Consider the following 27,122-nt stretch of genomic DNA (forward strand, 5'->3'; position numbering starts at 1 on the left):
TTCTCATGTTTAGCTATTGTTGTCGCTTCATTGATTATCCTCTATATAAAAAGAATTCCTGTTGGGTACTAAGTGCGCTATTGCAGTTGTTGTATGTACATGTATGCAGGTACGGCAGTCTAGAGTTATAGCATGATCAGAGCGACATGAAACACGGTGCAGTTGCATAAGCGGCTGCGCTCGAAGCGATGCGATGGAGCGTAGCTATTAGGATCGAGTGGGGACACACGCTAGTACCTCTCATCGCTGCAGTTCGCAATGGTCCCACCTCGATTTCAACCTATAACCCGACTATATCTTAGGGAAACAGACAAAGTCATAGTGTAAGACGGCTTTGGGTTAGGTCAGTACTGATATCATTTGCAATCTTCGGAATCACTGATAATTCTACCGGTGGTACATCTCATTCTAGATTGACATACATGCGAAAAGAGGTTGTTTATTGCTAGTTAATTATTAATTACCACCAGTCTGAACATCAGGCTAAAGCCGGACTTCAGAATTTCTGTGTGTTCACTTCGCTCCCCTTCACTGATCAACGAAAATCAACATTAGTATCCTTTTCCGTGAAATTAGACTTATGTACCTCTAGCAATTTTTTTTTCTTCATTATAAACAAAGGCGAAAGATTTAATAGTTTTCTTTCTAAACGCGTCAGTTCTACATTTGGAGAACATTCGAACTTCAGCTTCAAACTCTCCTTCGATAATATAATGTACACAATTTGAAAGTATTACTCGAAATATGGATTTTTCCCATTATTCCCTCCAAGAGCCATCAAAAAACTATGTTTTAGCACAAAATGACGTGAAAGACATCAGCCCACTGATGAAGATAACATTCTACGTCAGATCTATAAACTGCTGGGTACTACTTAAGCAGCTGTTTGCATGAGTGTTTCCACTTTCTGGGGAAGGCATGTTATTAACTTCTGGCAGACGAAGGAATTACAAGGAATTAGATGGGCGAAGGAGTCATAAAGGTGAAAAGCAACGCGCCTAGTGTCCACGGGTATGAAACGCCCCATTTACCTCTTGCGACATGGACACGAAGTTATTGCGCACCATTTCGATGATGCGGGACCCGTCTCACCTCACTTTGTAGCTATCTGGTGCCGGCGTACCAATCCGACGCCACTGGACCCATAGCAACCCATTTTATAGCTATCTGAAACCGGGGCACCAATCCGACGCCGAGTGGGCCCGTCACACCCTCTTTTTTGAATTTCGTGACACACACACACACACACACACACACACACACACACACACACACACACACACACACACACACACACACACACACACACACACACACACACACACACACGCACGCACGCACGCACGCACGCACGCACACACACACACACACACGCACGCACGCACGCACGCACACACACACACACGTGAAAGACTAAACCCGTTATTGTATAGGATGATCATGATAATTGAACGTACCAGGTCAGTGGAGTACAGAAGTGTTTCGAAACACATGAATAGCATTCCGTATGTATCATTCTGCGGATCGCTTCTTGCATACTACTTTACTTTTGGTAGATTCAGAATGCCGAACCGAGAAAGAATAGAAATGAAATTTCCACACCGATGAAAGAGCCAAAAGGTAATTGAAAACATTTTATTCAAACATGACACCATGAGACGTTCACACTGAGTCTAGATTTAATATTCCAAGCTTTGTAGAAAGGCAAAGAACATGACATGATTATATGTTCTGGATCATTTGTATCCATTTATGCAAGTTAAGGTTTCCTAGTTAGTCTGAGATAATGTTCAGTGAAATCTTTAAGTCTGGAGTTTAGTCTTTGTGGTAGCCACCCTGCCTCACGTAGGAAGTTTAGTAGAACTTGATGCACGAACAAATACTGTTGGTCAGTCTGAAACAGTGTTCATTTATGTTTAGGTGCGGAAAGTAACTATAAGTATTGTCAATAACTTTACCTGAATGCAGTTATTTCGTTGCGCTCTTAGCTGTTGTAAATATCCGTCCATTTTTTCAAGTTGTTCGCCTCTTTCAAGTATTTCCATGGCATTTTCTATCAAAACCATTGTCCCCGTCCTTCCAATACCAGCGGAACAATGGATTACAATTGGTGTTCTAAATTGGAAAAACCAGAACTGACATAATTCTGTTTAGAAACCATCTTAGCGTACCTAACAGAGCGAACTTGATAAAGAAGATAAAGTGGCGCCAAATCTGCTTCGGGGACACCTCGATCAGGCCAATCTATCCAATGGTAATGTTTGCACATTTGTGGCGCATGACCCATAATCGTTACTTCAAGATAGGTAACTTCGACCTTCGTCTTCGTGTTGAACGGAAAAGACAACTAGAAATAAGTGTTTTTTATCGTTGTAATAGTGAAGCTTGCGACGACATCATATGTATGACTGCCATTTTTCCATAAACTGTTTTTATACAGAGTCCTATTAATGTCTAGGAAGTATCTGTAGGAATGAAAGATTTTTAAATAAACTGTTGTATACGCATAAATCTTCGTCCTTTTGCGATTTTTCTTCTTACTTTTGTTCGTCGTGCGTAAAACTCGTAAGAACGACGGAATAAATCGGTAAAATTTAGCACGTTAGAAATAATAGCAAGGCGATGGTTTTAATATTTACAAGAAATATTTAAACTTCTTCCAAAGGACTGGTAGGTGCCAACCGCTACATCTTTCGCTTACTCCTTGTTAAATATGCAAAGTTAATTATATTACGAATTTCAAGGGGCCGCGTATAGAACCTGTTCGTGATTGGTAACTGCTCGTGGTGGTCCTGCTTCAATTAAATCAGGCGTTCGAGTGTACGCATTGGGAACGTACAAACTATATAACCTGCACTGTTATATGGCGAAAGATTTCCATATATTGCAAAAAGGTGCTGTCGTCCAGCACCATCCCAGAGCATATATCCTGAAACGTCGAATGCCTGAGGGAAACATGGAATCTTTGGCGACAAACATCTATCTCCTTACGCTGAACTGCCGGTCGCTGTCAAGTGAACTGCATATCGCACTCTACATAGACTGCGATTTCTGCATGCACCGCTTGCTGCATTGCAGGAAACACGCATCAGGGATCGCCCTTCTCATCAGTATCGACAATTACGTCATCTTCTGCGGCGATGCTGATGAAGGGAAAGTAGGAGGCTGCGCAATAGTTGTTAGGAGCGATTATAGGAGGTCTGAAAGACGAAGAACGCGGAACGAATTTCCACAAACGTGTGTCTCTTCATGTTGGAGTGCGGATCAGGAAGAAGCTTAGCGATGCGGATTCCTTCACAAGGTGCGTCCAGGACGCTGCAAGGGAAACGCTGCCGGTTCTATTGCCGCGGAAGAAGTTCACCTTTGCATCTATGGAGGCAAAATCCACGCACAATTCTGTATGTGTCGCCCGCAGCACTGGTGACTTTAAAGGCATCACTCCACGAATCTGAGGTGGTGCAGATTTCAAGTGGAGTATTCGTATAAAGGATGGGAGACTACGGAGAGGGGGGTGATTCCGTCCATTTCTTCCTAATTGCCGTAAAAAACGGCCCGGAAGATACGGCTTCATTCGTTTTGGCGCACCATTTTGTACAAGAGGTTCGATTGGAGCGCGCCAGTCTTGTGCGGCGCCGCATCTTCCGGGCCGTATGTTACGGCAATTAGCAAGAAATGGACGGAATCACCTCCCTCTCCGTAGTCTCCCATCCCGTATACGAATACTCCACCTGAAATCTGCCCCACCTCAGATTCGTGGGGTGATGCCTTTAACCAGGAATAGCGTCTTAGAAGGAAGTTGCGTCGTCAACTGCAACAAGACGGCGATAACGAGTGGACGTCAAGTGCAAAGGAGTTTGAAAAGGCGTGGGAGGACAAGAACCCGCGGGAAGCCTATGCTTTACTAAAACAGTATAGCGGCAAAATGAAAAGATGTTCTCCTGTCCCTAACATTACCAATGGAGTGGCTGTCGATGAAGCAGCCCTTCCAATTTGGAGGGATCACTGCAAGACCTTGCTGAACCGACAGACACCGTCAGCTTCTGAACTCGAGCACGTTCATAGGCCGACATATGCGGTTAACGAGGAGCCACCGACCGAGTCGGAGGTTCTAGTCTGTATTCAAAAAATGAAGGATAGAAAATCTGGTGGAGATGACGGGATTAGTGCAGAAATGTTGAAATATCTTCCTCCGTCTGGGATTCGCGAGGTGACAAAGATCATCCGTTCAATATAGATAGACGAAAAGATACCTGACTCGTGGAGACACGCCATCATAATTCCCCAGGAAGTCATCCGTCGCGGAACCTAGGAACTATCGGGGAATCTCTTTGTTGCATGTTATGTACAAGGTTTTGGAGCGGATTACCCTGGACCGACTTATTAAGCATCAAGAAAAAACAACAGGCGACGAGCAAGCTGGATTTCATCCTGGTCGATCTATGATTGACTAGATGTTTATCATTATTAGGGTGATCGAAATCTGGCAGCGGTATTCCAAGCCAATGCAATTAGCTTTCTGGACTTTGAAGCCGCTTTCGACTCTCCTCATCGAGGCCTTCTTCTCAACGCGCTCCTCGCCGATGGAGTACCAGGAAAGTTCGTTCGCTTGCTTGATGATAAGAATCAAGGAACAACTGCTGCTGTTCGAACAGCCGAATGTGCAATGCCGTTTGAGGTGGTGACTGGAGTTAGACAAGGGGCAGTGGCAGGACCCTTCCTGTTCCCAACTTCGCTATCGCTGGCATCATGCGAAGAACAGTCCATTGTGTCCTGGCGACATAGTCTTAGCACCATCAGGGTACCCCTTGACCGATCTTGAGTACGTCGACGATTTTGTTATATTCATAGAAAGAAGTGCGAAAATTCTACATCTTGTCAACCATGTGTCGAAGCTGGCTACATCCTATGGACTACGTATACGCCCTAATAAATGCAAGCAGATTTGGATCTCTTCGAGACTTCGAACGGGGGAATTATGGTTAACGGACAACCGATCGGATTCGTCGATAAGTTTTGTTACATGGGCTGTATGCTGAAGTCAGCTACGAGAAAGACATTCAGCAAAGATGCGTTAAGGCACCACCGCTAAAGCATTAAATACCTTAGCGAAATTTCTGTGGTCGACCCGCATTATCAACGAAGCCAAGCTGCGGGTCTACCTATTCGCAATTCGCCGCATCATGATGTACGGATCAGACATGGGCAGCACCAATTACGGTGATGGATAGACTTGACTGCACGGAAAGAAAGGCCACCTGGCCGAAGACGGAAGTTCTGGGCTAAGGTGGTGAAAAAGGACCTGAGGACACTCGGTGTGGACAGGCAGTTCAGGCCCGACGTAAAGTTTTGACGGGTATGGAATAGCGAGGAATGGATTGGTACCGTTCAAGATTGAGAAGATTAGACAGAGCTATGTTCAAGGACGGCACACCTCGGCGAAGATGTGGATAATCGCTCAGGCAATTACATCAGTCCGCCGATTAAGTCAGGTAAGTCACAAACCTCTTCTCGATCTCTGAATTTGACAGAAACGCCACCCTGGAAAGTTAGGAATTCATCTTCTTTTGTGGGATAGTACACAGCACACTTGCTTTCCCTCTAAACATTAAAAAAAAACATTAAGGCTAAAAATTCGATGTGAAGTTCCTAGTTGTGAGCCGTGTTCTCGGAAGCGTTTTATAGAGGATCAAAACGAAATGAGGCTCCGTGCAGTTGCGTAAGCGGCTGCGCTCGAAACGGTGCGGTAGAGCGGAAGGAGTAGGATTGGGGGAGGTCCCTGCTAGCACCACTGGTCGCTGCAGTAGCTATGATGATCTCACTCACATCCCAAACACTAGCTCCACAGCGCCGCTTCGAGAGCAGCCGCCTACACAACTGCACCGAGCTTCACGTCGTTTTGACCCGCACATAATCCCTTTGTTTTTTACATCCGTTTTCATACTGGGATGGTATACCTCCAAATATTCGATACATATGATATCGTCTATGATCACAATTTGTAAAGCCGTAACGTTTATGAGAACTGCTCATAGGATTACAAGAAGAGCGTTGTAATACCTTTTCAGTAAGATTGCATAACATTAGGATCACTTCCGCTTCCTCCTGTACAACCATGCACCAGAATTCAGAACATGTTGTTTGCAAGGGTCCCTACTTCATTTCGTGAAGTATTTTGGAATCTCTCATTGGTAGTACGTGACTCACTTGAGTGCAGATGAATCTTCTTGGATTATTTGGTGAAGCCACAAAGTTGGCATGTATGTAAGAGCAGGAGCCGATTTTAAGAACGACACGATTATTGTCAAGGCAGCCGACGTCCTGCAACTGTTTTTCGGATGCGAAACGCAAAGTTAACAGGTACCAGTTACCTTATAACGATTCTTTCCGTGAGGAATTTGAGACACGAATTCCGTCATCTTCGAAGGATCGTTGCTCCTCTTCATCTGGCGGAAATCTGCTGACAAACCAATGGGAGTCCTCCTGAGGGCATGCTCAACAAAAGGCCGTATCTACAAGCAGCTATTAAGTGATGCGTATAAATAATGGAGGGTGTAGAGGAATACGGAAGGGAGCGTTCCACCTAGAGAAGTTCTATGCTGGGAATTGTACAGTTAAATGTTGCATCCTCGTGAGATAGCAATTCCTTAGTTTTCTATCGTCGTTTCGTTCCTCATCTAGATGAAAGTCGGACATTCGTATTCGTGACCAGCTTTCGACGACCTACTTTGTTCTCAACCTACTGTTGCATTCAGTTGAAAGTCATAAGTAAGCTGCTCCTCTGTCATTGCAGCTGTCGTCTAAAGCTCGTAGTTAAGTAGGCGGTCACGAAAGCTGGACTTAAATGCGTCACCCCACGAATCTGAGTGGTACGGTTTTCAGGTGGAGCATTCGTATACGGCATAGTAGATTATGAAGAGGTGGGTGATTCCGTCCATTTCTTCGTAATTGCTGTTAAAAACGGCCCGGAAGATGCGGCGCGTACACAAGGCTGGTACGCTCCAATCGAACTCTTTGTAGGAAATAGGGGCCCGGAACGCCCGAAGCCGTATCTTCCGGGCCGTTTTTTACGGCAATTAGGAAGAAATGGACGGAATCACCCTCCTCCCCATAATCTGCTATCCCGTATATACTCCAGCTGAAATCTGTACCACCTCAGATTCGTGGGGTAATGCCTTTAATGTAAGACGAATGGCTGCATAACGACGCGTCTGCAGTGAGTTCGTGCACTGCGCTTACTCTACATCATGCAGGATGTAGTGTGTAGGATTTTTCTTTGCTTTTTAAAAAGGGTTGGTTGAATTCTTGAAGTTCCTCTTTGGACGCCGGTGCAAACTCCGCCCACATAGTAACCCGAGTGAAATCACGAAGAGTCGGTAAGTTAGCAGCATCCATTTTTGCCGTTATGAAAATTTTTGGCCGTTTCCGATTGATTCCAACTTATATATTGCGATTTGCGAAAGTATCTCGTAATCAATCACCAAACAGTAGGAGGCCACAACGAATTTTGAACGATTTTTTTAGCTACTAGGTTCAAGGTGGGGTGGGTGTAGCGCAGTCGGTAAGCGGCGGCGCTGTGGCTGCACGATTGAATGTTGGCTCGAACTGTCTGAGATTTGCCTGGGAGGAAAAAAATGACTTGACAGATGGAAGTGATTGTAAGGCAGTATGCGCGTTCATAAATCTTGAACGGTTCTAAATTAAAGGACGAAATTGACAATAGTACGGAAACCTTGGGGAAAACGTAGAGTTCGGGTTGTAAATTACGGAAATCAGCGTGACTCCGTTCAAAAACCCCCAATCGACCTGAAAAACGGGAAAATCGGAACCGCCTTAGTTCTTACAAACGCTAGAATGCGTCACTCTTGTATGTTCCTGTTCCGTCAGCAGTCTGCTCATCAGTTTTACTTAAATAGACCTATGAGAGGAACTCATTACTCTTTAACCTCTTGCTTGTTGACGCACCTCATGAAAGAAAGTAGCGCGGTGCAGCTGATTTCGTAGGAAGGAGCGCCGTCTTCTACGTGTTTTTTTTTCACGTGTCGCATTGTAGTGCAAGTGATGAAAGATCAATGTCTTTTCACGAGTCTATTCAAATGAAACAGAGGAATGAGCTACTGAGGGGACTGGAACGCGTACATGGACGTGCTTTCTGATGTACCTCGTAAGAATTAGAACGATTTTCACTCCAATTTTTACGACTGCCTTTAAGGGAAAATGAGAGTATACACGCTAGTTTCCGCAATCTAAAACCCGAACTCAACGTTTTTCCTTACCACATCAACATCGTAACACGCTGCTTTTAAAGTCGAACGCGTAGACGCAGAAACGTCAACGCCAATCTGCACTTTATCGTGTAAAGTTTAGGTTTCAGGCGGACCCTTAGAAAGCCATTTCGACGAATGCAGACAAACTATTATATTTGATCAATTATGATGGTTATGGTAAACAACATAATTACTAAACCAACAAAGCCTGTTTAATGGTTGAGACCCCAAGAAACATGGTTAGACAGCCATTACCACCACTGTTTGGGTGCCCCCAATTACGTTTCCTATTCACTTTTTGTCGTTTTCGCTCTCTTTCGTACAACAGTGCCTGATGGGCCTACGTGGTCATAACAAAGCTCTTTCCGAATAGCTTCGTTGTGTGTTTTGCTCCGAGGACGCCTCTAAGGTCTTCGTTCAGAGTGATTTAATTTTTCTCCCATTTTCAAATAAAGGCATCACCCCACGAATCTAAGGTGGTACGGATTTCAGGTGGAGTATACGGGATCGTAGATTATTGAGAGAAGGGTGATTCTGTTCATTTCTTCCTAATTGACGTGGTTTTTTATGCACCGATCTAAGGTGGTACGGATTTCAGGTGGAGTATACGGGATCGTAGATTATTGAGAGAAGGGTGATTCTGTTCATTTCTTCCTAATTGACGTAAAAAACCGCCCGGAGGCTTCAGGCGTTCCGGCGCACTATTTTCTACAACGAGTTCGATTGGAGCGCACCACCCTTGTGCGCGCGCCGCATCTTCCGAGCCATTTTTTACGGGAATTAGGAAGAAATGGACGAAATCACACCCCTCTCCATGATCTACTATCCGGTATACGAATACTCCACCTGAAATCCGTACCACCTCAGATTTGTAGGGTGATTCCTTTAACTGTGCATGATTAGCGTTTGTAGTAATTGGAATCATAGTAAGATCTCAAAATTCATAACAGAAGGCGAAGTATGAGCATACATGTAAAAAGTGGTGCAGTAATCCTAGAAACTGACTTCTTTATGGAGACGCAATCAAATCAGGAGGAATTATGCATTGAACTAGCGAGAAATGGTTTCCTTGGTATTATGACCAGAAAAGTTGAAAATTGTGGAAAGTTACATTTGAAGGTTGGATGGAAATTAAATAAACTATGATCTCAAAGATGGAAAACGACTTGATCGAGAATGCTTAAGCTCTTTCAGACAATGCCATCTGAAAAGTCAGTGAAAAACTATAAAAAATAAAAAGAAAAGTCTCCGAAGAATTTTCAGCATACTCTAGAAGTAGCTCAGTGAATCGCTCCACCGTAGACGCGTCGCATCGTCATGACGAAACCCCTTTTACGTGTATTTCTCTCCTCAAACCCAAAACGAACTCCAGAATCATATGAGGGATCAGTAATGGCTAAAACAATAGTAGACTTATCTATCAGGAAAACATTCATGGATCCTTGGAAATTGCATAATTCTGAAAACGATTTAGTTTCAATGCGTCATTTATGCCACTGGCAGTTGTATGGAACTTGTTATGGAAAAAGGAGGAATCTGTTTTTAAGTCACAAAAAACTGCTTGCAATTAAAGGCAATTTTTGCGGAGATTTTTGATGTTGGACCCTTTTTACTAGAAGTTAAGTTTTAGGACGTGATTTGTTAGTATTATTACTGGTACTATTAAAAAGTATTATTATTAAAATTGAGCTAAATTAAATTAAAATTAAAGTATTACTAAAAATACGGTGAGGTCCAGAAAGCGGATGGTATCTGAACAAGTCTACACCCTTACGACAAATAGAATGAGAGAATTTCTTCGTTTAGATTGTCGCATAAATGATTTCCAATTTTTTGAATGACTTTCTATTGTAGATTTTTCAAATGCGAAGAGATCTGAGCTCAGAAGTATGCTCCATTCCTAATAACAAATCCACGCCAAGGTCCGGTGAACATGTCGATTCTTTCCTTACAGAAATTCTGGGAGCTGGAGAGACCAACGAATATCTTCCTCACTTCGTCCTCAGTTGTGATCTTCCCTGCATCCAGTAAGTTGTGAAGAAAAAGTAATGATTGAATGGAGTCTGAGACAACCAGGGTGGAGGATTACCAATCAGCTGTAGTGTAGTGTAGTCGTTGTCGTCGTGAAAAGCGATTTCGGTCTGCTTTCAGCGTGTGTGACCGACAACAGGAATGGAACATCCTCATGAGGCGGAGGTTAGGCTTCTGGACAAACGAACTTCTTCAACACGATCCAATTACTGTCTCTTCTTCATGAGACTTTTGAACGTGGCACTATTCTTATGTCCAGGGATGAACGTATAAAAAAACCGAGTCTTCTTTGAAAAGAAAGAAGGGTGAGGTACTATCTTATCTTCACTCTCGCAAGGTCTAACGCCTACACCACATCGACCGATTTCTGGACCCGACTAATCAGAATTACCCAGCTAACAGTCGCCATCCTTGAATTTGTCGAACTACGTCCTGTAAGAGCTAAAGTCCTCGCCGTATACTTGTACTATTTTGGCGTGGGGTCAGGTTACTTCCAAGCAGGAATTGTGACAGAGAAGGAATTCGTGATGAAGGTCCTGATGATAATACTAGTGTTAAACAGTAAAATGTACGGAGCAAGCTGAAGTATGAGATAAAGGGTGGAAAAAGCCCAAGAGGAAGGTACTTGGGAAGTACAGATTATCAAAATTGGAATAAGATTAAGTGGCAACCTACTTTTCGTACTGTTTAAGTAACTGCATGGTGTTTCATGTCGTTTTGACCCTATTATGTATTACGCAGTAAATTCCGTCACGCATTGTTGCAATTTATTGTGGGTGGAAGAGATCTCTCCCCTACATTCGGCAGTCACCCGTTAAGAAACGGCGATAGAAACAGAAGAATTGGATGTCATTGACAAAACAACTAGTAGTTTTACGATATCTACAATATGTACCTGCTTACGACGCATCTTTTTCATTTTCCTATCTTTTGGTGACGTCAGGTAATTCCAACCTTCCTGGGTTTCTACTCGATTATTTTCCGAGACTTCGTCGAACGCTTTGGTTAACTCATCTTGTTTGGAATTCTTCCTAAATTTTCAGAACTATGTTAGCTGCCCATCTTTTAATATTCTTACGTTTTGGGTGCAAACCTCAGTTTGCCGGGTGACAACGAATGGCGAGGTGTGCTTGGTGAGCCTTAATGAATTTGTGATTAGAAATACAGTACAACAAGAGCGGTTCGATTTATGTACGGAAAACGCGGAAGCCGACGAATTACAAGGTGGTGCGGTTTTCTACCGTTTGCAGTTGGCGGTGAGTATAGTAACTAGTATCTGGAACTATGGGGTGCTACCAAACGAGCTGTCTTCGTGCAATGATCGAACTTGGAGAGTATTTCATCAGCGTGGAATGATATACTTCCAACAGTCGACTGTAACTTGAAGTTCACGTGTAGGTTATCGTTTCTTGTCAAGTTACTGAGAGAGGGTATGGTGCTCGGGATGGTGATTTCGTGCAGAGGATTTTTCAGCACACCAATGATAGCTATTGTGTTATTTCGAATCAACTTGGGTTTTTAACAAAGTCATACCAGTGCGTTACGTATGATAATGTTAGATAATCATCTATCGAACAATCTTAATTTTATATTTCAAACTAAGTTTCAAAGTTCTTTCCTAGACGCCGTTTCTTAGCAGTATGGTAAGCCCGCCAGAAATGGTTCGTTGTGTATCTCGAAGGTGAGGGATGCTTCGACTATGTTCTAGTACTAGTTTACTCTCTATTTTCGTACCTCTTCCTTTTTTGTTTCTTCACAAGTGAAACTATTTATTTCAAAACCCGAAATGGTACAGAACTTGGGCTTCCATGAAAGGAGTCGGAATTCTCTTCGACTTCATCACTCAGAAATTACTATGTCAAACATTGTAAGTACCGATACCACGCCTTATAAAGGAAGGAGTTTTAAGCAAGTAGCGAGTAGAGGGTTGAAGTATCATGCTATATAATAACGAACTTAGTCCGCTGTCACGTGTTTGTGTGTGTGCGTGCGTGTGTGCGCGCGTGTTTGCGTCTGCGTTTGTCTGTGTCTGTATGTCACGAAATTCGAAAAAGCGGGTGCGACGGGTCCCACGGCGTCGGATTGGTGCGCCGAAGCCAGAAAGCTATAAAATGGGGTGCGGCGGTTCTAACGACGTGGAATTGTTGTGCCATAGTGCAGTATTATCGCGCAGTAACTTCGTGTGCATGTCGCAAAAGGTAAACGGGGCGTTGCAACCGTTTCATATCCGTGGCGACTGCGCGCGTTGCTTTACACCTCTATGACTCCTCCGTGCGTCTGTTTCCTTGCAGGTTTGCCTCACGTTGGTAACATGCCTTCCTCAGAGAGTGGAAGCACGAATGAAACCTGCTGCTTAAAGGCATCACTTCACGAATGTGAGGTGGTACGTATTTCAGGTGGAGTATTCGTATACGGGATTGAAGTTTATTTAGAGGGAGGTGATTCCGTCCATTTCTTCCTAACTGCCGTAAAAAACGGCCCGGAAGATACGGCTTCAGGCGTTCTAGCGCACTATTTTCTACAAGGAGTTCGACTGGAGCGCGCCGGTCTTGTGCGGCGCCGCATCTTCCGGGCCGTTGTTTACGGCAATTAGGAAGAAATGGACGGAATCACCCACCTCTCCATAGTCTCCCATCCCGTATACGAATACTCCACCTGAAATCTGCACCACCTCAGATTCGTGGGGTGATGCCTTTAAAATACTAGTCAACATTTTACATGATCTGAAGTGGCATGTTATCTTGATTAGTACGATAATATCGTGCATCATTATGTGATAGCTGATGGGGAAAACAAGAAGAAAACCCGTATTCCGAGTAATACTTTCAAATTGTGCCTATATTACATTGGTATGGAAGGAGATGTATTGTTTGAAGCTGAAAGTTTGGATATTCTCAAAATGTAGAAGTGACGCGTTTAGAAAGAAAACCATAAAAGTTTTTACCTTTATTTATTGTAAAAAAGAAAGAAGAAAACGTTGTTAGAAATTCTGATTTCACAGGAAATGTCACTACTATTAATTTTCGATTAATTTTGATTATTCGAATTCAGTGAAGGCGAGTGAAGAGAACACCATAAAAAAGTCTGAAGTCCGGCTTCAGCCGGACGTCCGGATTGATTTGTTGTAAGCCACTGATAATTCTTTAAAAGTTCGGATAAATAAAGTAGTACAAATAAGCATAATAAAACAAATTTCTGATTTTGAACTCGAGGAGATCAAGAGATTTCACAGAGCAGAATCTTTTAAAGTAAGCCTTCATCGAGGTAAAGTAGGAATTTTGCTGAATAGGTCATGTTCGGCTGCAAAATCTTGGCCCTATATAGATTTTTAATTTGATGTGCCCCATCCCTGAATTTCTGATGACCGCAGAAGTACCTGATCAGCAAATGAATGCAGCAGAAAACACAAGTACATCCGGAATGTCTTCAGATTAGAGACATTTGTAGATGTCGTCTAAATTACAAGACGCGTATCACGATTTTGACGTGTTGCTGAACCAACAGCGAAAGCGTAGAGTTCGAAAAGTAGGTTCCGGAATCCAGCGTGGTCCCACTGATCTTTCCCTGATCGTCGTTAAAAACGGCTTGGAAGACGCCTTTTTTACAAGGCCTTCAGCTGCAGCGCGCCACCCTTGTGGTGACCACGCTTCCATCAGTGATATCAGTGATGTCAGATCAGTGATTTCTTTTCACCAGCCTTGACTTTGACTTGACTTAATCGACGGGCGGGTGTTACGGCCTAACACAGCTATCCGCATCTTTTTCGGAGTGTGTCGTCCTTGAACATATCTGAATCGATCCTGTTCGATCTTCAGCTAGAGTTCGCAAAGAAGCGGCGTTCGGTTCGGCGTGTTCGGCGCGAACCGCGTTCAAGAAACGGCCTCGGTAAAAGGAATCAAAAGCGGCTTCAAAGTCTAAGAATGCTAACTGTAGAGTCTTCGTATACCGCTGCCACACTTCAATCACTCTGCTCACAATGAACACCTAATCAATCGTCGATCGACCAGAGCAAAAGCTCTTGCTCGTTACGAGTGGTTTTTTCGCGATGTCAGATTAGTCGATTCAGGTTGATCTGCTTCAAAACCTTGTACGTTACACACAGCAGTGATATTCCTCGGTAATTACTGGGTTCCGTAACACATAACTTCTTGTGGAGAGGAATTATAATAGCGTGTCGCCAGGAGTCAGGAATCCTTTTGTCAATCTCTATTGAACGGATGATCTCCATCATCTTACGAATCCCAGAAAGAGTAAGAAACTTCAGAATTTCTGCGCTGATTCCGTCGTCCCCACCAGTTCTGCCATCCTTCATTTTTTGAATATAGACTAGAACCCCCGACTCAGTCAGTGGCTCTTCATGGTGTATGTCTGTCGTGGTGTATCGTGGTGTATGTCTGTCTTTAGGCGTACAGTTCAGAGACTGACGGCACTTGTCTTTTTAGCAGAGTGTTAAAATGCTCCCTCAAGATGGGCAGGATTGCCTCCTCGACAGCGATTTGGTTGCCTATGTTCAGGACAGGCGAAGACCTCTTCATCTTGCCGCTATACTGCCTTAGTGGAGTATAGGCTTTTCTCTGGTTTTTGTCCTCTCACGCCTCTTCAGACTCCTTCGCTTTTGACGTTCATTCGTTCTCACGATTACGTTTCAGCTGATGATGAAACCTCCTTCTCAGACGCTTCTCCTGGCTGAAGCCACCAGTAGTGCGGGCAACACATACAGAATTGTACGTGGACATTGTCTCCATAGATGCAAAGACGAACTTCTTCCTCGGTGCTGAAACCGGGAGCGTTTTCTTTGCAGCGTCCTGAATGCACTTGGTGAAAGAGTCAGCGTCGTCCACTTCCTGGTCCGGAATCCAATATTGATCGACACCCGTTGGAGGAACTTCTTTTCGCACTCCTCGTTTTCCAGACCTGCCAAGTCGAGCTTCGGTTGATGTTGAGCTCCCCGATATCTGGAACGGTACCATAGAGCTGAGAAGAACTGGGCAATGGTCGGAATTGAATGCGATATCCCAGGCAACTCTATATTTTCGGATATCTGACAAAGACATGTTCTTCGTCAGAACGCAATCGAGCTGAGGCTTGGGAGTCGGCATCTTCCGTTTTTGCTGCTCTTCCGGCGTTAATGGGGTTGTCCCTTGAAGCGTAAACTGATGACGTCAATGATTCCTTTTAAACGTGGATGCAATGATGAGATTCGTCTGCTCGCAAAGGTCTATGAGACGATTCCCGTTGTCCGATGTCTACTCTATGCGATAGAACCATTTTCCAAGCACACCTGGTTGTTGTTCAAGTCCCATCTCTGCATTCGCATCAATTCCGACGATTACCGCCTGCAGGCTTGGATCTTGGATATCAACGGATTGAGTTCATCATAAAACGCGTCCTTGTTGTGGTCCTTTGCGGTCTCCGTAGGTGTGTAAGCACCTACGGAGAATTCAGGGTTTCAGTCCTCTGCGTAATCCCCCAATCGTACAAAAGCGCATATTTACGACATTGATTCAAACTCCTCCACCAGGTTGTTGCAATCGCTCCTAACAGCTGTTGCGCAGCCTCCTACTTTCCTTTCATCAGCATCGTCGCAGTAGATGGCGTAACTGTCGATACTGATGAGAAAGACGATCTCTGATGCGTGTTTCCTGCAATGCAGCAAGTGGTGCATGCAGAAATTGCAATCTATGTAGAGCGGTTTGTTTCAGTTCATTTGACAGCGACTGGCAGTTCAGTGTAACGGGATAGCTGTTTGTCGCCAAAGATTCCATGTTTCCCTCAGACATTCGACCTTTCAGGATATAGGATCTGGTATGGTGCTGGACGACAGCACCCTCTTGCAATGTATGGGAAGTTTTTGCCACATAACAGTGCAGATTATATAGCTAGTACGTTCTCAATGCATAGGCTCGAGCGCCTGATTGCGTTTAGATAAAGCAGGGCCACCACGAATAGATAGCAATCAGACTTCTATACGCGGCCCCTTCACCAGCAGCCTATACAAGTGAAACCACTGAGTAAGTTGGTGAGAGGACTGAAACATGTACATAGAAGGGCGTTCGAACGTACCTCGTAGGAAATAAAGCGGTTCCCAGCGGTATTTTTAACTACGATTAGGGAGAGATGAGCGCAACTGGGTTCCGCAACCTACTAATAGAACTCTGCAAAATCTGGCCCATAAAGTAGCAATATCCAATGGGTACCCAGCTGGGATGGTGCTACCCGACAAGCACGACATCCCTCTCGAAGATCCAACGTAGTGGATAGCCCAGAAAAGATCCTTTTCTGTTTACCTTATATATCTGATGATATGAGCAGAGCGGTACGGGGTTGTCTACGAAAAGCGGGTCTACAGAATGACGTGATGGTTGTGGAAATACCTCCAGCAAACCTCAAGGGTCAGTTAGTCAGTACGTAATCGTGCGTATGATCGACTCTGCACAACTCCCATCTGCGTGGTTTGCCCGTATGGCAGAGAGGGTGATTGCATGATATCAGGGGTAGTGTATCGTATCACGTGTAGGTTGTGCGGTGACGAGTATATAGGGGAAACGGGACGTCCAGTGTGTATAAGGGTCAAGGAGCATCTAGATGGACTCGAAAAATCTAGAACTTTCACCCCACTTGGAGCACACCGTAGAATATGTCATCCAATTTCCGAAGTGGACGTAAAAGTTCGTATATTATCCTACGAGTCCGAGATCACAGCACGCAGAACGCTAGCCTTTTGGATAACCGCCAAAAGTCCAAAAATGAACAAGAAGGATGAGTGCATTGCTATCACAAACGAGTTATCCCTATATCAAGACCCTCGTAGTTGTGGTACGTGGTGGTCTGCTGCGTTAACAAGTCTAGCTAATGAGGTAAGTACTAGCCAATGTGTTGCTGTTTGAGTTTGCCTACCGTTTGGATGCTTTCGGTAGGGTGATGAGGCGCTTGGGGGGATAAATCACTAATGGCTTTGAACTTTCCAGGCTCTGACGAAGGCGATAACGCCGAAACGTTAGCCGTTGTTTAATAAAGGCGATCAATACCAATCTTGGCTACAGCTCAAGGAAATCAATTAAAAACTTCGTTTCAACGTGCCGAGATTCAAAGACAGTCGAACATGGGCAGAACTCTATGCTTTCGCAAAGGGTTCAGAACTACGTCAAAATTGTGATATACTGCTTTTGAAGGCAGCATACCATGAATCTGACGGAGCTGTAGACTGCGGAAAACCTTCTCATCTCTCCGTGATCGTGGTAAGAAATGGCATGGAATCGCGTTAGAATGCGCCTTTACGTTCACTTCAGTGTCTTCATTAGTTTAATGTGAATAAGTTGGTGAGGAGAACTTACTAATCCTCGAACGCTTGCTCACTGATGCGGCACGAGCAAAGGGTGGCGCGTTGCAACGCAAGTCGTCGTAAAGAAGAGGGACTTCTGGGCCATTTTTCACAGTGACTACGGAAGGATGAGCGGAACCACCTGGTTTTCCGCGACCTACGACTTCTTATAGATGCTTTCTATGGGAAATCCACACCACGTGAGATTCCTAATATACTGCCTTTAAACGAGAGGCTGCAAACAAAACAGGCTCACTCTCGTTCTTTGCCGATATATATTTTTTAATTATATTTTTATATATTTTTATATATTTTTATATTTTACATTTTTTATATTTTTTTAAAAATTCGGGGTGGTCAGAGGTTCCGCTGTGGCTGCACGATCGATTTTTTCGCCTTTAACTCAGAATTTTTTGTAGCTTATATGAGGCCTATGATGTGACTATATACTATGATATGATTATGATATATTGTTATTATCGAGAACCATCGATATATCCAGTCAAAGTATCGTTTTTCCAAATAAAGCTGGCACCAATTTATTGGTCCTGGCGGAGTGAAAGAGTTAGTTAGCTAAGCGATTTCAAATCATCAACCGTGCAAGCGACTGCGCTACACCCTACCTAAGTTAAGAGTTAGGGTATTTTATTTAATTAAATAGCTGTTGGGTCTACTTTCTTATTTCTGTGAGGAGACATGATTCAGGGATCTCCGGAAATCAGAAGCAGTCTTTTTTTCCAGAGTCTAGAGGTGCAGTCAGGAAGTTACAATTGAAAATCTAATTTGAGCCTAGAGTTGATATGTGATAAGTGCGGACTTACTTCCTCTACGACGACCGCTAAAAAACTTCCGTATCGCAAAAGATGCTGATGATAAGCTCTGAAAATTCATTTTTTTTAAAGATTCGATAAAGAACAGAAGAGTCTAACTAACTGAAGCTATTTTACATCATTTGTAACAACCTCCATGGTGCACCACTATGTTAGCATGACGTGTTCGGTGAATATTCAAGGGAATAACTTTATTTTGTCCGTCGATGTTCATGGCTAGCATTCTGATCTCACTTTTGACAGATACTTAGTGAGAGACAAGATTCTCTTCTAGCTATGACCATTACTTCAAATCAATGGATCAATCATTTCCCATTGGTGATAAAATTGCCATCGTCAGCGGAGGTGAAATTTAACACCGGTCGATTAAAGGCATCACCCCACAAATCTAGTGTGGTGCGGGTTTCGGGTGGTTTATGCCTATACGTGGCCATAGTTTATGGCGAGGAGGGTGAGTATGTCCATTTCTCCCTGATTGCCGCAAAAAAAACGGCAGGTAAGATGCGGCTTTGAGCGTTGTTCGAGTGGAACGCGCCAGACTTGTGCACGCGCCGCATCTTTCGGGCCGTTTTTTACGGGAATTAGGAAGAAATGGAAGGAATCACTCTCCTCCACATAATCTACGACCCCGTATAGGCATAACTCACCTAAAAACCGAACCACCCCTGATTCGTGGGGTGATGCCTTTAACGCGAGATAACATGATATAACATGTTATCCCTCAGATGTGCAATCTTTTCTTACCCTTCCCCCAATTTTTTTTATGAATGATGAAAGATGAAAGATTAACCATGTCAAGAGTTCTGATGAATCCACAGAACAACTATTACAGGCTATTTCTGGACCGAACGAATAACTCAACCTCTTTTAGCCCCTACGGAGTCGTAAATTATGGAGTTCGGGTTGGTTCCGTTCAACTTTCCCTGAATCACTGCAAGCAGCTGTCCCCTGAATGCTGTTTTGTACGATGCCTTCTATTGCAGCGCGTCATCCTTGCACAAGTAGCGTCTCTTACTGTCTATCGGGGCAGTCCAAATTGATTTTCGACGAATCCCAGGACAGAGGCAGCGCAATGGGTGGAGCGTTGCAATGGATGGCGTCGTACAAAACAGCATTCTTGAGGCGGCTGTTTCTAGTAATGCAGGAAGAGATGAGAGGAACTACCCCCATCTCCATAATGTGCGACCACGTATACGGATACTCCACCTGAAGTCCGCACCACCTCAAATTCGCGGTATGCTACCTTCAATTGGTGCTCTGCTATTATTGCATGACGCGGCTGGCCACGTCTTCGCAGAGGCGTGTCGTCCTTGACTACAGCTCTGCCCAAATATTCGGGTGGGAGGGGGCGGTCGTTAGGTACCCAAAAACAAATAAGTTGGTGCAGAAGAGGCTGACGATAAGGAAGATCACATTATTGTAATGGGGTGAGGGCACTGGCGAACTAATCTTTCCATTTTTTTACGCAGGCTGTAGCTCTCGCAGATGGTTTTTCATTACTTATAGTAGGGTCAAAACAACATGAAGCACGTAAATGCGCACGCGACTTCTCTCGATAGGTTTCAGTGGAGGTTAGGGGGTGTCGGAGAAGGAGGCGGTCGTAATGCTTGTACGAAGAGGAGAAAGAAATGAACAGCAAAGAGAAAAAGACGAGAGTGTTGACGATTTCAAATGAACTCATATTAAGGGATGCAAAATGTTAGAAAAACAGGCGTCGTGAAGTATTTTTTTCAAGGATTTTGCTGGTATAATTTCATACCTTTTGATTTAGGACTAGTTTGGGAAAATACTAAATAATTGAAGGACATCCAAATTAGATAAATGGGGAGTCAAGAGCACGAAAGCAAGAAAAAGTGTAAATTATACATGCGTTCTGAACGAAGTCTTCCGGCATTGCTTTTAAGTGAGTTTTTTTTTTTTAAATTTCACCAAAGAAGGAAAATGTTGAGTATGGGAGAAGGAATCAAATAGTGAGTATTGGTACATAGTCGGCTGAATCTGATTGAGGTCAATTTTTGACACTCGATGGCGGAACGTGATGTGTGGCCGTTTTTTTTTTGCGACTGTCAGATCGAAAAGACAATTTTAATGGTTACTGAGCGAAAAAAGACATCTACAGGCGCAATTAGTTATGAAATTAGTGCAAAGCAGGCTCCACGAGTTTCTGAATGTCGGCGTTCAAAGTGAATGTCATGCAATAAGGAGAGAGAGACTTCTGTATTTCTACAAAGCTTGGTGCATCTAGATTTCCTAGTTTTCGAAACCTAGTTGAGAGAAGTTCTAAATTTTGCCTCAAACTTTCGAGTTTTTCTCAACTAGCTTTTGAGAGAACCTTAACACCTACAGGGACCAAAAGTAAACCGTAAAGAGTTTTTCGTGATACTCTATCAAGATATGGGATCGCACTTTTCAACCGCGCTACCGTAATCTCGCAATGGGGAAAAGTGCTAAATCTCAGATTTTTGGCAACGTGTCAAAATTTGAGTGAATTTGAACAAAGTACAACAACTCAGCTCACATCTTATAAAGAAATTTGAGTGAATTTGAACAAAGTACAACAACTCAGCTCACATTTTATAAAGAAGTATTCGGTTTGAAGTATGTTGTAGAGGAAGAAAAATGGAATTTTTGCTATCAAATTCATTTTTACTACCTTGCAGAAAGTTTTCGTTCTCTCAAAAGCTAGTTGAGAAAAAGTTGAGAAAAATGCCAGATTTCTCAACTTTCTCTCAACTAGTTTTCAAAAAAATCTAGAGGGTGCCCAAAAAAGATATTTTAATTCTTTTGTAGCGAAATACTTCCTATACAGAAAGCAGCCACCTTTGTTTTTCTCTATCTCTTCTATAGTCCGTTATTCCTACTTATTTCAATGCGACCAGTCCACTAGTAATTTCCAACCAGAGTCTCGTTTTAATCGCTGAAGGGGTCTGTGAATAATACCTATATGCGGCGAACAGTATTCTAAATACAATTTCAGAGAAACTGCCGGTGAAATGTTTTTCTCAATAATTTTTTTCTTCCGTTTTGCAGAAATCAAGTTTCCGGTGTGGATCGAACTATTTATTGTGTGTAATAACAGTTATTGAGTAAAACTGTGTGCAGAAAATAGACAGTAGTGATAAAATGCTTTTAGCATGCGTTCTGCTCTGGTATTAGTAGTTTTTCCATTTTGCAAAAATGAAAACTTCCTGCGCGGATCGAACCCTTAATCTTTCGCCTCCAATGTGGATGAGTAAAATTGTTTGCAGATATTAGGAATTAGTTTGAAAATGGTTTTAAAATGTTGTTTGCAGCTGTTTTTTGTATTTTGCAAAAAATAATGGCTCCTGCGGAGGTCGAACTCCCAATCGTTTGTGATTACTGTCAAAAGAAGAATTGTGTCGTCGATAACACGTTGAGAGCTTCCTCCTTTTTCAACTTACATGTGCACGTATATACTGACTTACTTCTAACCCAGTGGGCTATCAGTGACGTCTATATTATATTATATATTTTTACCAGTCTGAAAGTCTGACTAAAGCCGCACTTCAGACTTTCTGTGGTGTTCACTTCGCTCGCCTTCACCGATCAATAAGAAATAACAGTAGTGATTTTTTTGCAAAATTACAATTGATTTTTTCATCAACCCTTTCTTCAATTTTTTATGTTTCTCTGAAACCTCCACAATTTGGAAACATTATTCTATGTGTGGGTTTCCTCCGCTCTCAACTATCAGCACAGAATGATGTGCTAACATGAGTTGAGGTGAATATCACCATCGTAGTGATGAAGATAAAACTCTACGTCAGACCACGTTAACGTGTGTTGGCTTGTATTGTATCTAAGCAGCCATTTGTATATGTGTTTCCATTTTGTGAAGAAAGGATATTAGCAGCATCAGGGAAATAGGTTTTGAGAGAGATACGCGAATGAGTCATAGAAACCCATTCCCCTGTTGGGCTCCCGCGCACAAATCCGTGCAGTGGGACCCGTATCACCCCACTCCATGGTTTTCCGGCTCAGGGGCACGAATTCGACGTCGTAGATCCGTCCCACTTAACTTTACTGCGTTGGAGCTCCAGTGCACCAAACCGACGCCATGATATTCCTCTTCCTCTCTTTTTGGAACTTGGTGACTGAGACACACACAGTCGCACACGTGACAGAATAAGTCATTTATTTTATGGTATAATAGTTTGCAAATTTGGAAGTGTACATTCACATAAAAGTTTATTTACCCTCACTAATGTATGACAGAAACTATCGTGGCCTATCAAACCCAACATACATAGAAATACACTTCTGGACAATGGTGGGAGTGTAGAGTGCTCCCCTACCAATGCATGGCAATGGTTTGGCACCCCATCGGTGCAAAGGTTTGCATCATTATGGAGTATGTTCGTGACACACAGACAAAAAAAAACACACACACACATGGACCAAGCGTGTTATTATATAGTGTGATCATGATATTTTTCCTTCACTGATCAGTGAAAGTTCATAGCAGTGGCATTTTCTGTAAAATTAGATGTGTGTGTTTTTAAATAACACTTTCCTTCTCTTTTTTATTGTGAATTAAGGCGAATATTACAGAGTTTTCCATCTAAACGCGTCAATTCTACATTTGGAGAATATTTATGAAGTGATCTAAACAACATCATCGTACTGATAAAGATAAGTTCCAAATCAGGTCATATAAACTGATGGGTACTATTTAAGTAGCCGTTTGTGTGGATGTTTCCAATTTCTGAAGAAGGCATGCTACCAAGTTGAGGAGTAAAGGAAATAGATACGTGGAAGATTCATAGAGGCGCAATGCAACACTAGCAGTGCCCATGAATATGAAACGGCTGCAACGTCTAATTTACCTTTCGTGACATCCACACGAAGTTATTGCGCACCGATCCGACGCCGTGGGACCTGTCGCACCCCATTTTATAGCTATCTGGCGTCGGCGCACCAATCAGACGCCGGTGGGACGCCGGTCACACCCCCTTTTTGAAATTTCGTGACTGAAACACACACACACACACACACACACACACACACACACACACACACACACACACACACACACACACACACACACACACACACACACACACACACACACACACACACACGTGACAGAATAAGCCCGTTGTTATACATCATGATCCATTATAACACTATTTATTAATACTTTCTATATTATTCAAATTGTCAATTCTTCAATTTGTTTCTTTAATTCTGTTTTTTATAACTAATTTTCCGTTGCTATATGAGCGGCTATACTAGAAGGAATGAGACGAACGGGTCGTTTTCTGAGGGTCTTCTATGGAGGAGGTCGTTATCGGGAGGACGTTTTCCCAACTACACGATTGACCTTGCTCATCGCTGCAGTTTGCGACGGTTCCAACTCGGGTCCAACTGCTGCCTCCACCGGCCGTTTCGAGCGCTCACGCAAATGCACCGCAACTACACTTGTGATTCATGTCGTTTTGACCCGACTATCGGTCCAGTCGTTCGAGAAATGGAATCGGATCCTAACGAACTACTTCGAGTTGAACAACATACGTAATACACCACAAACCAGGTCTTTTTTGACCAGACTGACTAGACTATAGTTGGTAGTGATTTTGTAATAAACTGTTAGTGTTTTCTTGATAATGATATTGTCCACTTTTGTTGACACAATAACATCTGCTTACCACATTTTTAACTACAAACGTATGCAGATATAGCAGAGTCAAAAGGACATTAAGCACGGTGCAGCTGCCTGGGCGGTTACTGTCGAAGGGGTGCGGTGGAGCGTAGCGGTTAGGTCAGGACCCCTTCTACCACTGTTCACTGGTGGAGTTCGCCGTAGTTCCAGATCATTTTCAACCGCTATCTCCACCGCGACGCTTCGAACACAACCACTAACGCAATTCCGGCGTGCTCCATTTCGTTTTGGGCTGATTATACATGTGCGCAATGCTGTAAATTAATGGACTTTTTATGAATTATCATGCTATACAATAACGGGTAAAAGTCTGGTCTGTCACGTGTGTGCATATGTGTGTGTGTGTGTGTGTGTGTGTGTGTGTGTGTGTGTGTGTGTGTGTGTGTGTGTGTGTGTGTGTGTGTGTGTGTGTGTGTGTGTGTGTGTGTGTGTGTGTGTGTGTGTGTGTGTGTGTGTGTGTGTGTGCATATGTGTGTGTGTGCGTGTGTGTGTGTGTGTGTGCGTGCGTGCGTGTGTGTGTGTGTGTGTGTGCGTGCGTGTGTGTGTGTGTGTGTGTGTGTGTGTGTGTGTGTGTGTGTGTGTGTGTGTGTGTGTGTGTGTGTGTGTGTGTGTGTGTGTGTGTGTGTGTGTGTGTGTGTGTGTGTGTGTGTGTGTGTGTGTGTGTGTGTGTGTGTGTGTGTGTGTGTGTGTGTGTGTGTGTGTGTGTGTGTGTGTGTGTGTGTGTGTGTGTGTGTGTGTGTGTGTGTGTGTGTGTGTGTGTGTGTGTGTGTGTGTGTGTGTGTGTGTGTGTGTGTGTGTGTGTGTGTGTGTGTGTGTGTGTGTGTGAAACGAAATTCCAAAAAAGGGGTGCGACGGGTCCCACGGCATCGAATTGGTGCGCCAACGCGAAATAACTATAAAATGGGGTGGGCGGGTCCCGGAGCGTTAGATTAGTGCACAATAACTTCATCTTCATCTTCCTTTTCTCTTCAATAACTCCTCCGCGTGTCTATTTTCAGCTCCTTTGCCTTAACATGGTAACATGCCTTCTTCGGAAAGTAGAAACATAAATGAAACCCGCTGCTTAAATAGCGTCCAACAGTTTACATGATGTGACGTGAAACGTTATCTTTATCACTACGATGATCTTCACGTCATTTTATGTTAAAACGTCATTCTGTGATAAGTGCAGGGAAAAATAGGAAGGAAACCCGTACTTCGAGTAATATTTTCGATTTGTGTGTATGTTATGTTGGTATAGTAGGAGTATTTAAAGCTGACGTTAGAATGATATCCAAATATGGTTCAGAGAAAAACGTTTGGAGAAAAATCTAAGAAATCTTGCCTTTAATTTTATATTAAAAAAGTAGAAAGTATTATTAGAAAGGCGCCAATATAATTTCACAGCAAACGCCGCTACTATTAATTTTCATTGATAAGTGAACGCGACCGAAGCGAATGCCACAGAAAGTCTGAAGTCCGGCGTTAGCCGGACGTTCAGACTGGTGAGCTATAAACTCCATTTCATTACTTAAAATCTCTTATGCTTATTTTAGAGGAACGATCGCGTCTGACTTTCCTCTGAAGTGATAAATGTGCGTGAGGTCATAGTGTCACTAAACTTGCAATTATTTCGGATGAGGCAATAATGTGGAACTTCTATCGAAGAGACACCTTACGAATCGCTCAAACTCTTCGCAGTGATCCTCATGTGCTAACCTTCTATCTCAATTGATTACGTTTTTATCCTAGAAGTAGCGAAGATGCAAACATTTCAAAACATGCCCTCTCTATTCATTCGTAAGCTGCTTGAAAATAAATGCATTAGTTGTCGTTAGAAAAAAAAAACCACTTACTAGTCTCTTTCGTACACGACCCGCTTCAGGAGGAAGGTCCGATTTACCTCTCCGGCTGATATGTGATTTTGATTTCTCCACTTTTAGCATATTCTCCCTAAATTTCAGCTATCTATAAGGTGAATACTGCGTACAACAAACCAATTCACAGGATAAACGTGTGGTGCATTCAGGATCGGCACTGTAGCTTGCATGCAATATGGTCGGGTCAGAACGATATGAAGTTGGATGCAGTCGCGTATGCGGTTGCGCTCGAGGTGGGTAAATTTAACCGTTAGAATCGACATGGGATGCAACGACGAGTTCAGTGCCGGCAAGGATTCCTCTCGATCCTAACTGGTACGCCCCATCGCGTGGGTTCGATTGTCAGCGCCAAATTGCGCCGGATTCATGTCGTTTGATTCGACTATAATGCTCGGCACAGACCCACCAGCTATTCCAGCGTAACGAGACGTGAGTAGGAAAGAATGAACCATTCCGGAACACCAGTCTGTTAGATTGTTATTGACTATACTTGATAAAACTATCGTTGCATCACAAGCAGCACAATTATTGATCCGTTGATCTATCTGCCTACAGATCTCCCTTGTAAGAGGGATCACAGCCGGTTAGTCACGAGGCTACGTGGCGCGTCCCCGAGTGGCGGATAGGGGTCTAACCGCAAACCAAAAGTGATGTTGTGCTCACCCAGAGACGCGGGAGGATTCTTAGGATGGACTCCCTGTTTCTGCTGTAGCAGGATCGGCACATAATGCTGTCGTATCTCGCACGTCGGTCCGGCCAAATGCCTGCAATCAAGTGACTGGGAGGTGCAAGGGAGGCGGTTTGGAGTCGCCTCCAACAAATAAGCTCCACATGTCCACTCCGAGAGGACGCAACGTTCCCCAAAAACTCATGGGACTAGAGGCCTGCAACCTGCCCGAGTTTTGAAATTTTGCGCAAGTTACAGCAATAGAAAAGAGTCTTCTGATCCCAGAGGAAAGCCTGGTACAGTAGCGCCAGGAAATACGGGGTTGCAGGAGTCATATAGGCTACCGAAACGGAAAAGGACTAGAATGACGATCTGTACTTACAACACCCGAAGCATCGGAAGCGGCCATAGAAGATCTCATGATGCAAGCCAAGACATCATGACGACGTCATCGAACTGACTGAGAC

General features: G+C 43.5%; 2 protein-coding genes across 3 annotated transcripts; one reads left to right on the top strand and one right to left on the bottom strand.

Moving 5' to 3' along the window:
* Window positions 1-1,759: 1,759 nt before the first annotated feature.
* On the bottom strand, window positions 1,760-27,051 carry RB195_015331 (uncharacterized protein; the record flags this gene model as incomplete). 2 transcript variants are annotated; one of them, XM_064205995.1, is made up of 14 exons in its annotated part: window positions 1,760-1,894; window positions 1,959-2,115; window positions 2,172-2,347; window positions 5,503-5,598; window positions 6,058-6,150; window positions 6,205-6,318; window positions 6,369-6,509; window positions 11,191-11,326; window positions 11,389-11,434; window positions 18,438-18,495; window positions 25,965-26,061; window positions 26,395-26,454; window positions 26,624-26,752; window positions 27,038-27,051. In XM_064205995.1, 14 exons carry the CDS (start codon window positions 27,049-27,051, stop codon window positions 1,760-1,762), a joined length of 1,452 nt encoding a protein of 483 aa, XP_064061875.1. The 2 variants fall into 2 exon arrangements, with proteins under 2 accessions (XP_064061875.1, XP_064061876.1); XM_064205994.1 differs by lacking the exons at window positions 26,395-26,454; window positions 26,624-26,752; window positions 27,038-27,051 and adding an exon at window positions 26,106-26,158.
* On the top strand, window positions 2,957-4,819 carry RB195_015332 (uncharacterized protein; the record flags this gene model as incomplete). Its single annotated transcript, XM_064205996.1, has 3 exons — window positions 2,957-3,198; window positions 3,790-4,207; window positions 4,469-4,819. 3 exons carry the CDS (start codon window positions 2,957-2,959, stop codon window positions 4,817-4,819), a joined length of 1,011 nt encoding a protein of 336 aa, XP_064061877.1.
* Window positions 27,052-27,122: the final 71 nt, after the last annotated feature.

This window comes from Necator americanus, chromosome V (genome assembly GCF_031761385.1).
Source record: "Necator americanus strain Aroian chromosome V, whole genome shotgun sequence".
NCBI lineage: Eukaryota > Metazoa > Nematoda > Chromadorea > Rhabditida > Ancylostomatidae > Necator > Necator americanus.